Genomic DNA, 15,760 nt, shown 5'->3' with positions numbered 1-15,760 from the left:
GAAACAACTTGTCTCAGAAACACCAGCTTACCGCCGTTTTCAGATGATGTTCATTACATTAGGAAACTGCAGATGGTAGGAATGATGCTATGTGTACATGTTCTGTGCCATGACATATGTTCCGCAGATGTACAGATACAATGACAGATCTTTCCTCAGTCAGTTACATAATTTTGTCAACGTCTGAAAACTTGATCGCACAACCGGATGCAGACATAAGCACCTTGTACCATAAAACTCACACGCCAGCTTTGAAAGAGCTAAGGTCCATCATAAACCCCAGAGGCTCATAAAAGTGCGTCATCCGTTTACAGTTGACCTTGAAAGAACGCGATACTTTACAGGAAGCGTCAGAAGTAAGCGCTGCTGTTCGGACAGTGTAAAGCTAAGCGTTTACAAGCAAAACGTAACCTTGTCGTGTAGGTTCAAGTGACATGAGGGCACCCATATCCTAGGCTACTGACCTTGGTGAAAACCAACTCATGTGTTAGTCAACACAAAGTTCAACGCGTCCCCCTTGAAAAATCCCAAAGCTACCTCAAGAAATATGTTAATATGCCTCTTTGTCCGCCGGTTTGATGATTCGATTTCCGTGTTCCGGAATATCTAAAATCCATACGAGGGTTAGCCGAAAAAGAGTCTCACGGTAAAGAGTCTAAAAAGTTAGTTTGTATTCCGAAAGTTTTGAACATTTTAGATGATACAATGCGTCATATTTAGTGATGAGGTGACAATAACAACAATAGATGTACAATCCAAGCGTTGGTGACGTTTGAAGAATACAAGCAAAATTGGACCGAAAAATGATGTGGAAACCACTGACCTTTACTGCGTCACCAAAGTGACAAATTGGCACACTCGAAAGTTTAATAGCTTCCCAAAAGCTTCACATTTCCGTGACCAAGTTAAGCGGCAGTTTATTTTCCCTCTGCGGAAAATATATGTGTTATCTACTGAGAAAATAAGCGTGGGAAATGACCGACAAGACCTTTTTGGCGGGCTGCAAAAACACAAATGTGTCTGAAAGAGCAAGAGTCACGTTCTGTTACAAAAACGATCAAACAAACTCGATAGAACGGGGAGATTTATGTCTAACATATTGAAAACTCTGACATTACTATTGTCATTTTCTCATAACCTACAATGCACTCTTATTTGTACAACTGTCACCAGACTTTTGTTGCAATCCGAAGCCTTCTTTTCCAGCCAGTTTGGAGTGCGCGTCAATATATTGCCTTGTACGCAGGCCGTAGAGGCCACCTCGAAGTGTGGTTTATTGTATTGTAGATACATGTACAGTTTGTATTATCGTTATTAATGTGCATATATGTGTATGGGCCTTTGAATGTGAAGCAAACAGTATATAGAAATTAATCTTTAGTGGCATCATTTCAAGATATACATGTTCCTTAACGCATTCTCTGAATATCTCTTCTACTAGTGTATAGAGAATTGACGGCTATCACTACACTACCCCTACCACAAGCGGTAAGGTGTCTTTGTCAATTCGGATGATGACGTAAAGCCGTCGTCCTCGTGTATGAGGGAGCTTCAGGTGTAAGCCTCAAGCGTCAAACCTCTGCACGTAAAAGAACCCAACACACTTATCGAGAAGAGTGACCCAGAGTGTTAGGCTAAAACCGCGAGCCATAGCGAAGCCGCATCGCACTACTACTAGGTACTTGAAAAAGCCCGATATCATTACTATGTCTTACGATGTAAGATCAAAATCAAATGATATAAGTTGCAAAACTGTGTGTAAGATTTCCATTCCGCTGACCATCCTTTCTTGATCGTGTTGCCCGGAATGATTCGGTTTATTTCAGGGCCTTCTGGGGTCAGTACGCGTTGCAAGTAGTTGCATCTGGAAGCACTTCCCCATCTTCAAAGAATACGGGCTTTTGTGATGTGTTTGTTGCTGTAGGAAACTCTACGTACCCCTACAGAGGACAGTTTGTTCTCGTGTTTGTACCCCCCGGGAAAACAGACTTGAAGAAACCGGCGACATTCTCAAGTAAACAGGCAAGATGAGAAGTGTTGGGTGAGTTACGACCGGAAGACAGGAAAGTGATCTAAAGGTGTGGCGAGGAAGTTTTTTTTTTTTTCGTGAGACACAAGTTTGATTGATTGATAAAATCTGAGCGATGTAAATAAAGATGGTTGGGTAAAACTTGAAGGTATCCAAGCAAAACACGACGTAGACAAAATATACGAATAAATGGATGAAAGAATGAGGAAGTTAGATAAAGAAAGTGGATGTGATGCATCCTACCTGACTGAAGACTCTACTCTACTCTACTCTACTCTGTACTAGAAAGATACCAGAAATGGAAATTCTGCTGCAGTACCATTGACAGCCGCTGGGGGTGTCGGTGGCTTCGTACATCATTTTGCTGACATTCACCCGCGTACCAAATATACCGTACGTTTATACTGTCCCGAAAAGAAACCAACAAACACATGGCATCGACAAAATAACCTTCTTGGCGAAGGCAAAACGTGAAGTTGATTCAATTGACTAGAAGGGGGAGGTCCAACTTTAGAATATGAGAGGAAAGACAACTGTTCCCCCGTGCTCGATTTGAACATGAGGTCATCCCTGCGAGCCCGGGCGGTTTCCCAGTTCGGCTGCAGCTGGAACCCATAACGCCCACCCTAGAGAGGCGGTCCCCTTCAAAAGGAAGTCGGTGCCAGCCCGTCTGGGCCGGCCGGTGCACCTGTGAACACAAACCTTCCCATCCATCATCCAGCGCGGCCTTTGGCAGGAGCTCTGTGGGGAGGGCGATCGACTTTTGGACGGGACCGTCCCTAGTCTTGTCTTACATGGAAGGAAGTTTATTTGTTTATAGCTATGGTATCATAGCCTGGATACCAGACCGCTGATCCGTTAGCCTGGATGACAGACCCACAATCTCTGAAATATCTATCTATGATAATAATGTACCACACGAAATATATCTTACTAAAATTTTTAGAGCTTGGGGGTCTTGCATCCAGGCTACCGATCTCTATATTAGACGGCTACCGTGCTTTCTCATGGGGCCTGTTGTAGAATTTCCTTGGGGGCTAGCTTGTTGGGCCTAGAACCAAGAATGTGTTTTACGCACACAAATTAAAAAAATGTGCATATGTTGCTCAAGTTCAAGTGGGTAGTGTTACACAATGGTCTCCTTTATGGTATTCATATCATATGCAAAGTTGCAAACCATAAGTCACATGAAAAACGTACAAAATATAACGTTATTCAATTAGTTCGGAATACATTTTAAGGGATTTCGAAATTGTGGAAAGTACGTCTCAAAAGTAACACTGTAATACAGAACGATCCCTGGAAAAAAGCAATGCAAGATGAAGGAAACGAAAATCACACTGAACCCTAAATTAAATCAGGTCATAAGTAATTGAAACCCGGGGTTGTTTGGGTCGATTTATGTCGCTTATGTAGGTTGACAGCGGGCGCATTCCAGCGAATTTCACGGTTACTTTGAGGGTCACAACATTCGCAGGGCCTGCTGTGAAAATACAGGTGGATTCTGACAGATTTACCACGGTTTCGCACCAGCTAGTTAAAGTTTTAAGTTTCACGATCTGTTATGGTGTTGTAGTTATTACAATAGCTTAATTCATTCAAGGTACGACACAGAAGGGATCAATCAAGAAGGGACTAATAGAAGCGTTGGTGAACTTTAGGTGAAAGGCTAGACTAAGTACAATTTTCTGTCGTCCATCGTTCTCTTGGTACATTTTTGCCGGTTTTATAACCTAGGAACTTTTTTATCAATTCTTGGGCCGCCATTTTGAAGCTAAGATGTCCGAAACGTATTCATGATCATCTCGCTTTTCAAACAAGCTAGAAAATGTTAGAAAGGAAAGAACTGATTGTAGGAGGATGGATGGACGGAGGGAGGGAAAAATTCACCTTTCACTGATACTATGGGTACTTCATTGTAGATCAGTTGACATTTAGCTGCAGTCGTAGGATTATGTATTTGAGCCTGCAACTGTCTGATACGTATCATTTTACAGACTAATCATCTCTGGGCGTTTTAATCGTCAGACTGACAAACCGCGATCATATTCCAGTCATTGAGTAACCATGAAACTTAGCCTTTGACCTTTGAACTGTTAAAGCGACTTACGGAACACATATACTGAGTATGGTTTGATATATTAGGTATTTTATGGGGTTTTGACATACTTATGTTCAATATCGTTAAATGCGTGTATTAGGAAGTGTCAGGTTGTTCTACAGAGAGATTGGAATATCCACAAAACGTTGGAAACTCGCCGCAAAGATGAGTTCTTTACCGACATCGCCTGCCCCCCTCCCACGTCTAGCGTTGGACCCGGACGTGGAAAATCACATCAAACAGACATACTGTAACAGTCAGGTGGGTATGGGAGTACTTTTCAGCACAAACGTATATTTTTGTCACGGGGCCATATTTCAGATACCACATAAAAAGTTTTCTGTAAACTTAACTCACCGATGCATCCTCAAGGTATCTCGAAGGATCTCTGATGACGGAAGGAAAGAGTTGATAATGAGCTGTTCCAAAAAATAAACTTGGAGGGGGGTTGAGTGGAAGAGATATAAAGTCAGGTTTGTCCCTACACTAGTTCCAATCCAGAATTGCTCAAAACCTACCCTAGTTCCAATCCAGAATGGATCAAACCCTACCCTAAGTTCCAATCCAGAATTGCTCAAAGGGTCAAACCCTACCCTAGTTCCAATCCAGAATGGATCAAACCCTACCCTAAGTTCCAATCCAGAATTGCTCAAAGGGTCAAACCCTACCCTAGTTCCAATCCAAAATGGTTCAAACCCTCCCCTAGTTCAAATCCAGAATTGCTCAAACCCTCCCAGAGCTAGAATTGAAGAAGATTTTCGAGGAAGTCTATTGACACAAAGTTACATGTTGCAGCTTTTACATCCTCTGCTACCACAGGTTGTGGCCTCTATAGGTCAGGAGGAAGCTGAGAGAAGATTTCACTGTACCATAGAACACCTCTCCCTCCCACCTGGCTACACCACACTCCGAGTCAACACTGTCAACAGAACAAGGGACGTCATCAGGGAAGAACTGCAACAACTTATCAAGAAGGTAGCTTCACCAGTACCAAGGGATGAAGGGTTGAAAGGTTCCTCTTTAGAACTACCCATGGCAAACCATCAGTGCTGAAATTTACTGCTAAGTACTGATTGATTATCAACAGTATAATTTCAGTAAATTTTCAGTAAATCAACTATTAGTATTACTGTCATACTAAAGCATCACTGTTATTGAGTTGAGCACACTTTTATCAGGCACGCAAGTAGAGCCTTTTCATTTGAGAGCTTCATCAATGCTTAGTCAGATCATCTTTGGAAGTCAACCAATCTATTCTGAATGCCTGTATCCACATTGTCTAAATTGGAATCAACAAGGCTGATGTCACTTTCTTCCTAAACTAATCAACTATGACTTGTGGTGATTAAAAAGAGGAACCACCGATGATAACAGATAAGGAACTTGTAAGTTCTAGTTTTGTTTTTACTTCCCCTTCAGGAGTACAGTAACAAAGCAGCGCCCTGCCCACCTGTGGAACCTCACCCTGTACTGCCTGATGTCCTGCTGATTCCTACAACTGGACCTCATCTCAACCTACAGGTATACCCGGTACATAAAGTGCAACATGGTGTATTCCATATTGCCCAAGGTGTTGAAAGCCACTCCACAGAGTAGGGCGAGTCTACATGGTTCTTTTGTTCAGTATTGACCCGTCCGCAGGAGGACCCGGACCAGGGGTGATGCGAAATGCACCCTGTTATATTTCATTTATGTCATACCTACCCGAGAAAATACTCATTTCAATGCAAAATGAGTCAGAAGTTGAGAACAGTTAATGTCTTTGAACGAAAAAAGCCACAATTCCAACTTCCGATCCAGTGATCAAATTTTCAACAGTGGCGCACTCAGCACGTGCAAAATGCATTCGAAATATTCTATGGAAGCCGATGTCATAAAAGAAGAAGCCTGTGTGATAACCGGAGTTATCACCTGGTCCAGAATACCCATATCAAACGTTTTCGTGGCCCAAGTATGACATAAGTATGTATATCATATACTAGTGAATCATAGCTCAAGCTTGAACACTCAGATCTTCTGACTGTCCCAAATAACTACTGCTCAAAAAGGGAATACCAGAAGAATACTTAAAAACTTATGAGCTAAAATACAAAGTGCTATGTATGCTTTAGCTACAAGTACAATCCATTGAAATACAAATATGGACACTAACATGTCAGTCAGGACCTGTTTGCTCCATTGATATGAATGAAAATGTTCTACATCCGTAGAAAAGGTTGCCAAAGTCAATACAGTTTGCAGCACACAGACTAATTAAAGCCCCATCAACCCCTATGTGTGTAAAGGGTCCCAGACATTTTGACATCAAATTCTCTGTGACATTTTGGGGAAATAATCTCATGATCTTTGATACCATCCAGCCAACCGGAAGATATCTTACTAGGAACTGAAGACTCAGTTTCTTCTTACTAGGAACTAAAGACTCAGTTTTTTCTTACTGAAGACTCAGTTCCTTCTTAGGAGGAACTGAAATCTCAGTTCCTTCTTACTGAAGACTCAGTTCTAGTAAGAAATCTTCCTGTTGGCTGGATCATGTGTCAAGCGAGAAAAAAGGGAACTTAAAGATGCCAAGATATCAAGTCCTGTCCTTATGATATCACATACCACATGTAACTTAGGGACAGACCAGTACTGATTATTGGATGTATATGAAAGTTATAACTTTTTTCCAGGTCAATTGTTGCAGAGTTTTTTTTGGTTTTGTAATTTTAAAAGGCAATTTTATTATGCCATTTCAGTGATACATGCTTCAGTCTTCAACCATTTTCCCTATTGTTCACACAACTCAGTCCGCAACAAAACCTTTCCTGAGTAATCCATGATGACACTGCACATTTTGTAAACCACAGTTCCTGATTGGTTTTCAGTATGAGTCACAAGAATCTAATCAACTATGACATAACAGTCACAAGAATCTAATCAACTATAATGACAAAAAGAGGAACTACTGGAGACAGTTTAATCTTAAACGAGAACTGAGAAAAAGGAACAACCTAAAATAGAATTAATCAAAGAGATAACAACATATTTTTTAGGAATTCAAATTACCTTTTGCTGTGTTAGGATGACTAAGACATTATAGAGTGATGGAAATTCATCTAGAGTTAGTTATAAATTTGCTTATCCCTTAACCAAAGAATCAATTAGAGAGATAACAACACATTTTCTAGGAATTCAAAGTACTTTTGCTGTGTTGGGATGACTAAGACATTCTATAGTGATGGAACTCATCTAGAGTTATAAATTTGCTTATCACTTAACCAAACAACACAAAGAGCGTGTTTACTTTTATCAACTGATAACTCAACCCCAAACCCTTTTTTTTAGAATCTTAAGTAAGATAGCAGTAGGAAAACTTAAAAAGAGTAGCTAGAAACTCAAAGTGTATTTCCTTGTTTTCTCAATCTTGTGGTTTCCAATATTCCAGACATTGCTTAAGGCTACATCCAGTAAAGTTGTGAACATGACGAAACATGAGAAGTTGTAATTTGGGTGTGGAAAAGTCATTGTCAAGCCGATGTAGCTATGTCATGGATGGGAAAATTCTCTGAGGGGTTTTATGTGGAGTGTTTGTGACATTGCATATCCTATGGTGGCATTATGAACCTATCAATGGCATTTCTTTGGGTTATATTTGTGAGAGAGGGGTAATATGAAAAAGTGCTAACAAGTTCCAAGGTAAATGTATAGATTACGGATCAATTCTACCATGATAATTATGTCTCAGGACAAAAGAAAAGATAGACTCAGGACTCAAAAACTTTAAGGATCTATCTGATAATATCATAACTGCATATTTCAACTACTTAGTAAGCTAATTGTTAGAGTTCTGATAACATATTTTTGGAGTAGAAATCCCTAGTTTAAAACAGGTGGTTGCCTAGTTGCTCTCTGCAATACAAGATCAAAACGTACAACGTTGGTTAACCAAATAGACCTACATGTATGCCTTATTTTCCTTTCTTGTATCCAACTAATCCTTTGTAAAACTCAGATGGCTTGCATGTTATACCACTTGTTCAAAACAATGTATTTCCCATACTTACCATCACCCGGTCTTGAGAGTTTCACTAGGTGGTAGACAGAGGCTTCTACCAGCTACATGTATGCCTTACTTTCCTTTAATGTATATAAACTATTCTTTTGTAAAACTCAGATGGCTTGCATGTCATACCGCTTGTTTAAAGGCAACCCAAGCTATATTAGGGCCAAATAAATGGAAATAAAAAAATGCTGAAATCTTTATGGTAGTGACAGTTACTTTGTTTAGCACATTTGTGTGATAACTTCATACTTTGAGCATTTTAAAACCACACAAAATTGTGCCGTATGGTGATCCCCTTAGTTTTGCAAGCCTACAAAATCTCCAGCCACGATTTTCAGTGAGTTCTCGCATCACAACAACGTCGTATAATTGCATCATGGACGTTGCCATACATTATGATAGTGTTGTTGGAACTAATTATGTATAGAAATTAGTAAATAAATTGACTTTCAAAATCCGATATTCGGGACCTAATACTGCTTGGGTTGCCATACTTACCATCCATTGTACATAAGAGTTTCACTAGGTGGTACACAGAGGCTTCTAACAGCCTCACCACCCAAAACTGCGATACGATCTCAAAAAGTTTGCAGTTTGCAAAGTCTGGGTAAACTGTGTAATGGCTGGGTAAATTTCCCAGGCCACCAGAGACTGATAACGAGCAAAGCAGGTTATTCGCATCACCATACCCAGAGTAAGTGAAAAGCCAGTAGTTACATGTTAGCTTTTACTGACAAAAACTTTTGATAGGTCAGAATATCATTTAAGTAAAACTAATCTACTAAATAAGGACAGTTTTTTTTACCTAAACTTGATTAAGAGGTTTAAACTGGGTTTAAGTACCTTTAATCTGAAGCCTTTAATGTTATAAACGTTTTTCAGAGGGATGTTTTAACAAAACAAGTTATAACAATCCTGAGAATACCCTAGAAACTTTCACACAGTAAAGACTTGCAGGCTGACGCTGACAGAGATGAAGAAAAACAAGGATCTGACGGAAATTTTCCTCCTATGGGCTGCAAATCCAAGGAATGACAAATCCCAGGGAATGTGGGAATACTTAAGGCACATGAAAGTCTTAAGTTCGCTGATTGAGGTGGGGCCTTCTGGCCTCGGAAAACACATTAGTCTCCGGGGGAGCTCCCCTCGAGCCTGGGAACCTGGGAGATCGGAAGTCGGCCTGGCCTTGTGTTACCATGACATCATCTCTTGGCAGAGCTGCGGACAGTTCCGAGCCAAGATGTGGGCTCAGCGAGTGGTCAGGGCACCAGTGGTGATGTCATTCTTCAGGGATGCTCCGAAGGGGAAGTCATCATTTAAAGGGACAGACTTGGAAGGGTTGATACGTGTGTGAAAGTGTCTTGCATTTTTCTCCTACTCAACATTTTGTGAAGACTGTTTTCTTCTGCATTTTTTGCCATTGACTTTCTTACGAGGATTGCTTTTTTCACATGATGTGGATGGGTTTTTGCTTCAGTCTCTTCTCTCCTACCTGGTCTATCCCTTATTCTAATAGAATGTTCTGAAACTAGAATCAGAAACTCAAGTCACTGAAACTTATAAGGAGGTAGCGAAAACCTTTATGGGTTCTTCATAAAGTGGAGATACAATTCTCCTCTGATGTATGCTGGCAACAAAAGCCATTTTGTATTCTAAACTTCAATGTCGTGTAAATTGATTTAAGTTCAATAAGGGACTTGTTTTGTACTAGAGGGGAGAAGGAGGCATTTCTTGCGTTAATTTTAAGTCTGCGGTTAAAATAACTAAAGTAACGCCATGAAAAAACTATGAACGTAAAACCATATGATTATTTCATCACAGATTGATATAGTTTGAATGAACACACATGTACATGTATCATCAGCTCCTGGGGCCAACGAAACTAAGAACATCCTAACAATGTGTTAGTGATTGCTTCAACTTTCAAACACTTCCACTCCCAGTGCTGAAAGGCAGAGTTTAGACTACCCAGAAGAACAGGCAGTGTTTTCTCGCCAAGCAAAACACGTTTCTGGACCAAATAAACGTAGCGAAGTGCCCCTGGAGCATGGGAATAGAGTGGAGGGAGAAATCTGGATATACTCTGGGTTGGGACATGAAAGAGGCTTTGAAGTTCTTGAAGTAAGGAGCCTTGAACTTTAAGGTGTATTTGTTTAGGAGGGGTCTTATGGGGATGTTTGCAGAAAAGTAGAGCAATTTGATGTGTTGAGACTTTCATCAAGTAACTAAGCAACATACATCAAGTAAATTTATATCATATCAAACTGAATCTCAAGGCTATCCTGTATAAAAGTTTTGAAATGCTTCAGAACAAATGTCAGTTGATACATTTCTTGGGCAAAAGGTTTAATAAGATTATTGTTTTTTTTTCACTTTCCTACAAAACTAAGCAAAATTCATTCCTGCCCAATCACCCATTCTAGCTCTTCCTATGTGTCTTAGTCATATTATATACTGTATGTATGGTAGTCCTGATTATGATGATGGTATGTCAAAGTCATACTGCTATTCAGTAGAGTGCACACTGAAACAGTGTGATTCAAGCACCACTTACTGACCAGTCTAACCGGTCTGGACCTTCTAGCCTAGTGCATTGGGTCGGTGCACTGGCTGGCGTGGGTTCGATCCCATGGAGCCAGGAGACTGTACTACTTGCCTCGTGCATAGATAGTTTTGCATCTACAATTCACTGATGTGTGTTTCAGCATCATTCAAAGGAGATCATGGTGGACATCCCCTGTGGAGCAGCCATCCTGAGGGGAGCTCACATCTTTGCACCTGGTGTCCTGGGAGCAACTGCAGGTGTGTGTGTGTTCATGTGTGTGTGTGTGTTTGTGTGCATGTTTGTTTGTGTGTGTGTGTGTGTGTGTGTGTGTGTGTGTTACTTTTAACTAGAAGTGGACCAGAAAAGATTTGATGGCAGATATTGATGCAAATGATTCAGAAAGGTCAAAGGATTTTACTATCTTTTTGTAGGGGATCTCTTATCAATCTTTTATTGTTACACTGACTGGTGTGTGTCCACCAATTTGCTATTACCCCACTCTTCCTTGTCTTTCCGTTTTGTTTAATCTCAATGCTAGGATGTAGAGGTATAAAGCACATCACAAAATAAGACATTACCTAAAGTTCATGGTGCACAGAGCAGTCATGTAGCCCTATACTACCAGTAATACTTTGGTTTCAAATCTTTAAAATATGTTCAAGAATACCTGAAAGAGGAAACACCATATTACAAAGTGTAACTGATACATGTGTCTGATTTCTCCTTATCTGTGCAGATGTGCAGGCAGGTGACAAGGTGTCTGTTTACGTGGATGTAGCGGGGAAGTGTCTGCGTGGGTTCCAGAAGCCGTACGACGGCCCCAGGGTGTTCGTGGGGAACGGAGTGGCTAGAATGAGCAGGGACGACATCTTCAGCGTGGCACAGGAGGAACTCAGGTGATTGACAGCTATGCAAAAGTCATCTTTTAGAGGGTCTGCATGGGGGTCCCGACAATGCTTTACACTGAACACAAAATTTAGTCGCCTCGCTACAACTTACGTGAATGAGCTTTTCCTACGAATAACGGGAAATGAAAATAGGCTGCCTATGCCTTATGGAAAACAGCATGCAGACCTTCCTTTTACAGAGTTATTAAAAGGTAAAGGTAGTCCCATCGCCTTTGGGAGGCCGTAGAGGCAGTGGGTTCTTACCCACTGTGTCTATGGCACGGTATTGGAAGGCAAAGCCCAACCCTCTACTTTTAAGTATTAGAATACATGTACTTCAAAGCTGTAACTAGAAAGAAAGCTATGCTCACGTGCACTATTGTGACAAACAATAGTGGTGGGGTAACAAAAACTGATATGCTGTAAGGTACAGTTATGGCAAAACCTTGGTTAAGGTTACCAATAACCACTTAAAAGTTTTTTTTGTTTCTTGTTATAACTTCATGCATATTTTCTCTCTGCAGTGGTATTGGGGTAGAGATGGCATCCCCTCTCTATGACTGCCCTCCCCTTAATGATGTCATGCCTGACTCTATCTTCCTACAAAACCTGCCGTCGACAGTAGCAGGTCACGTGCTGAACCCTAAGCCAGGAGACAGGGTGTTAGACATGTGTGCTGCTCCAGGTAAGCAGGAGATGTGTCTTATCACTGGTCAAATAACAGTTTTAACAGCTACTGCATGTACAGTAATGGGTTACAGTAACCATTACTGAAATGCTGTTATGTGGCTGTCAGTACCGTACAGTATCATTTCAGTAGTGTAGGTTTGGTAAGGGTTATGTTTATCAAACTTCAACTTTTTTGAGGTATTAAAAATCAGAACCATTTTGATGGAAAACATTTCAAAACTGTTCTTGTATATCCTGTATGTATCTTGTATGTTTGCTAGCTCTTTTTACCAATGTTAAGTACAGGCAAATTGACACTGCTGATTTCATTTTGCCCAAGAAATGTGTTGCTTTGCCAATTATGAATGACAGATATGTTAGACAGTATTTTGTTTCTCTTGTTTTCTTCATAGTTGCCTTTAGATATTTGCACAATAGGATAACAGTTTATGGATGAATGCATTTAGGTGAAAAATGATGAAACCTGGCATAGTCGATTGTTTATAATTTTGTGTGTCTATTCATTAAGATGTTTTTTTTGTCTTACAGGTGGAAAGACCACCCACTTAGCAACCTTAATGAGCAACCAGGTGTGTATCATGTCAACCTGTTAATTCACAGTGAAAATTGATAACTAAAACTTGTCAGCTAAGAATCCATGCTATCATATTAACTACAGCTATGTAGCTACACATAACATCAGGAACCGGTACAGAGGTTTGGGTACAAGTCTGCAACCTAATTGTAACTTATCGGCTTCTGACAAGAAAAATGTGTGAGATGAACATATGATTGCCAGGTATGATTGTTACTCTGATATGCATTTTTTTCATTGATAAGTTCTTGACGTTGTTTTTCTACCATTTGTTTAGGGAATTGTAATTGCACTGGACAAATCTCAAGGAAAGGTTGACAAAGTCATTGCCAATGCAGGAAGACTGGGACTGACCTGTGTCCAGGCATACATGTTTGATGGGGGGAAAGCTGCATCGGACACTGCACTTTGTGAGAAAGATGGTAGGTGGAGCTTATGCCAATGGGATTGTTTTTGTGGTACATTTGTATCACCATTTCACATTGTAATGTACACAAAATACTCACAAAACCACTGTAGTTGATTCTATAGCGATAACCAAATATCTAGAGGTAATATTTAAGACATACTGTAAATGTAGAAATGTTTGCGGTGGTTTTGTGCTCACAGTTTTCGTGGTGAAACATTTTTGTCCTAAACTGTAGCAGTATGACTAAAGTGCTGTTGCGAACTTAAAAACACCGGGAACACCCCATTTTCCCCTTAGTGCGAAATAAAAACCATGCAAACTTAAATGCATTTACAGTATTTGAAAATTTGAAAGTAAGGAATGATTACAATAACTGTTTCATTTTTAATTTTCAGAAAAGTCCCTGGGTGCCCCACCCTACCCTCCCAACACCTTTGACAGAGTACTGGTGGATGCACCCTGCAGTGCCCTGGGACAGAGACCTGCCCTTGGGAACAAGATGAAGCTGAAGACTCTAAAATCCTACCCTGTCTACCAGAGAAGACTGTTTCCTGCAGTAAGTCAAGACAGTAGAATTACACTTAAACAATCTCCAAGATGATCATTGCTGAAGATATTCTGTGAAAAAGAAACATTTACAAATGTAGCTTGTACATTAGAGTGCTGAATGTTTATGCATTTAAGACTGAGAACAACATGTAAATGTGGTAAAACATGGCAAACCACAAAGGCCTTTGATGTCCCCAGTTTGATAGTGATGACTCCTTTCAAGTCACAACTATAGTGTATAATCTTGCATCTGTCACTAACATAATTTGCTGTAATGTCTGCTATACTGTAAATGACTGCTAGGTGGCTCTGATGTGCAGGCTCCTAACTTATATTACTTTGACTACATATAGAATTGTGGAATAGCCTCTCTAATCAATATTGACAACACATCAAAACATTTTTCAAAGACAAGGACTGTTGTAGAAAACCTTACTGTTGTAGAAAAATTAACATAGTCTTTTTCCCAACGTCCTTAGACCTATTCCCCAAGCAGAGTGGCTATGATTTTTAACATCTCCCTCTTGAAAATCACAGCCACTCCTAGACACACACCTCCATCGAAACTGCTGCTTGGAGAATTCTTTACTTAATACTAAAATACTTTGATACCATATTCACGCTGACTTTTGCGCCCCAGGCTGTGCAGCTGTTGAAAACAGGTGGCAGCCTGGTGTACAGCACCTGCACCCTGACCCTGGAGGAGAATGAGGGGCAGGTGGAATGGCTGCTGAACACCTTCCCTTGTCTGGAACTTCAACCACAAGTCAGTATTTTTTTAGTGCATTTCACTTTCTTTCATGAATCTTTTGCAGTTTGGGACAGTGCCTGAATGCCATATTGGAAAAAATGAAAGATATTCATCAATTTGATTTTTTTATCATTTCGGGGGTCATATAAAGCAGAAGAGCTTCAGGTGTAAGCTTCAGGCCCAAAGCCTGTGCATGTAAAAGAACCCAACACACTTGTCGATAAGAGTAGACCTGATGTGTTTGTATATAAGTACAAGCCATATAGCAAAGCCACAGTGCACTATCAGCTACCCTAAAAACAGTTCACTTCATCTCAAGCATTATTAAAGTTAAAGTGACTAAGGCATCTTGATAAGACGCATAGGGGTGCCACCTATCTCCATTTTTATAACCATTAGCTTGGGCCACACATTTGTTCAAGTCACTACAGCAGGGGGCTAGCCTACAAAGCAGTATGTACTATTTTGAAAGTCTTTTGTTGGACTTGGCCGGGGATCAAACTCACGACCTACCATGTGCAAGGAGAGCACTCTACCAACTAGCTATATAGGCCATTGCACCAGTTTAAGCATTATGCTTCGCCTTTATCCTGCGCTACTTTTTTCATTCACCACATGATAGAAAAGTGTAGCACCGAGTAAGATAAATATTTCTTTTCCACAGACCCCGTACTTAGGAGGACCTGGCCTACCTGGAACATCTTTAACACTGGACCAGCTCCTGATGCTACAGAGGTTTGAACCATGGGGTGAAAACAGGGGAGAGAATTCTCATCCTTCTGACAGAGACACTATTGGCTTCTTCATTGCAAAATTTGTAAAGGAAGCAAGATAGCAGTGAGTTTTAGTTGTGCAATGTTATCATTTTGCATTAAAACATTTAGAAAAAAAGATGGCTCAGTATTAGTTTTGTTGTTTATGTGTCTGTACATGAAAAGAAAATCACATTAACTTCACTATCGGTGCCTGTCCTTGGTGCTGAACGACATTCACACATATATAACTGTCCTTTTGTAACTTTTGAAATACAGGACCATCACGATAACAATGTATCCACATCCTTGGTGCTGAATAACCTTCAAATAAACTGTTAGTTGCATAAACACTACAACATTTGGAGCTGAATAACCTTTATACAGTACTGTCCTTGGAGCTGAGTTACCTTCCTATGGACATAACA

At 40.4% G+C, this 15,760-nt stretch overlaps 1 protein-coding gene across 1 annotated transcript; it reads left to right on the top strand.

Moving 5' to 3' along the window:
• The first annotated feature begins 4,133 nt into the window (after positions 1-4,133).
• On the top strand, positions 4,134-15,685 carry LOC136447383 (tRNA (cytosine(72)-C(5))-methyltransferase NSUN6-like). The gene is made up of 11 exons (XM_066446236.1): positions 4,134-4,391; positions 4,950-5,105; positions 5,550-5,651; positions 10,881-10,977; positions 11,457-11,616; positions 12,132-12,292; positions 12,826-12,866; positions 13,149-13,293; positions 13,676-13,836; positions 14,470-14,595; positions 15,245-15,685. The coding sequence occupies exons 1-11, from the start codon at positions 4,218-4,220 to the stop codon at positions 15,413-15,415; spliced, it is 1,494 nt and encodes a 497-aa protein (XP_066302333.1). The 5' UTR covers positions 4,134-4,217; the 3' UTR covers positions 15,416-15,685.
• Positions 15,686-15,760: the final 75 nt, after the last annotated feature.

Source organism: Branchiostoma lanceolatum, chromosome 13 (assembly GCF_035083965.1).
Source record: "Branchiostoma lanceolatum isolate klBraLanc5 chromosome 13, klBraLanc5.hap2, whole genome shotgun sequence".
Taxonomy (NCBI): domain Eukaryota; kingdom Metazoa; phylum Chordata; class Leptocardii; order Amphioxiformes; family Branchiostomatidae; genus Branchiostoma; species Branchiostoma lanceolatum.
The sequence above is the reverse complement of the archived record's forward strand: the minus strand, read 5'-3'. Positions and strand labels throughout refer to the sequence as shown.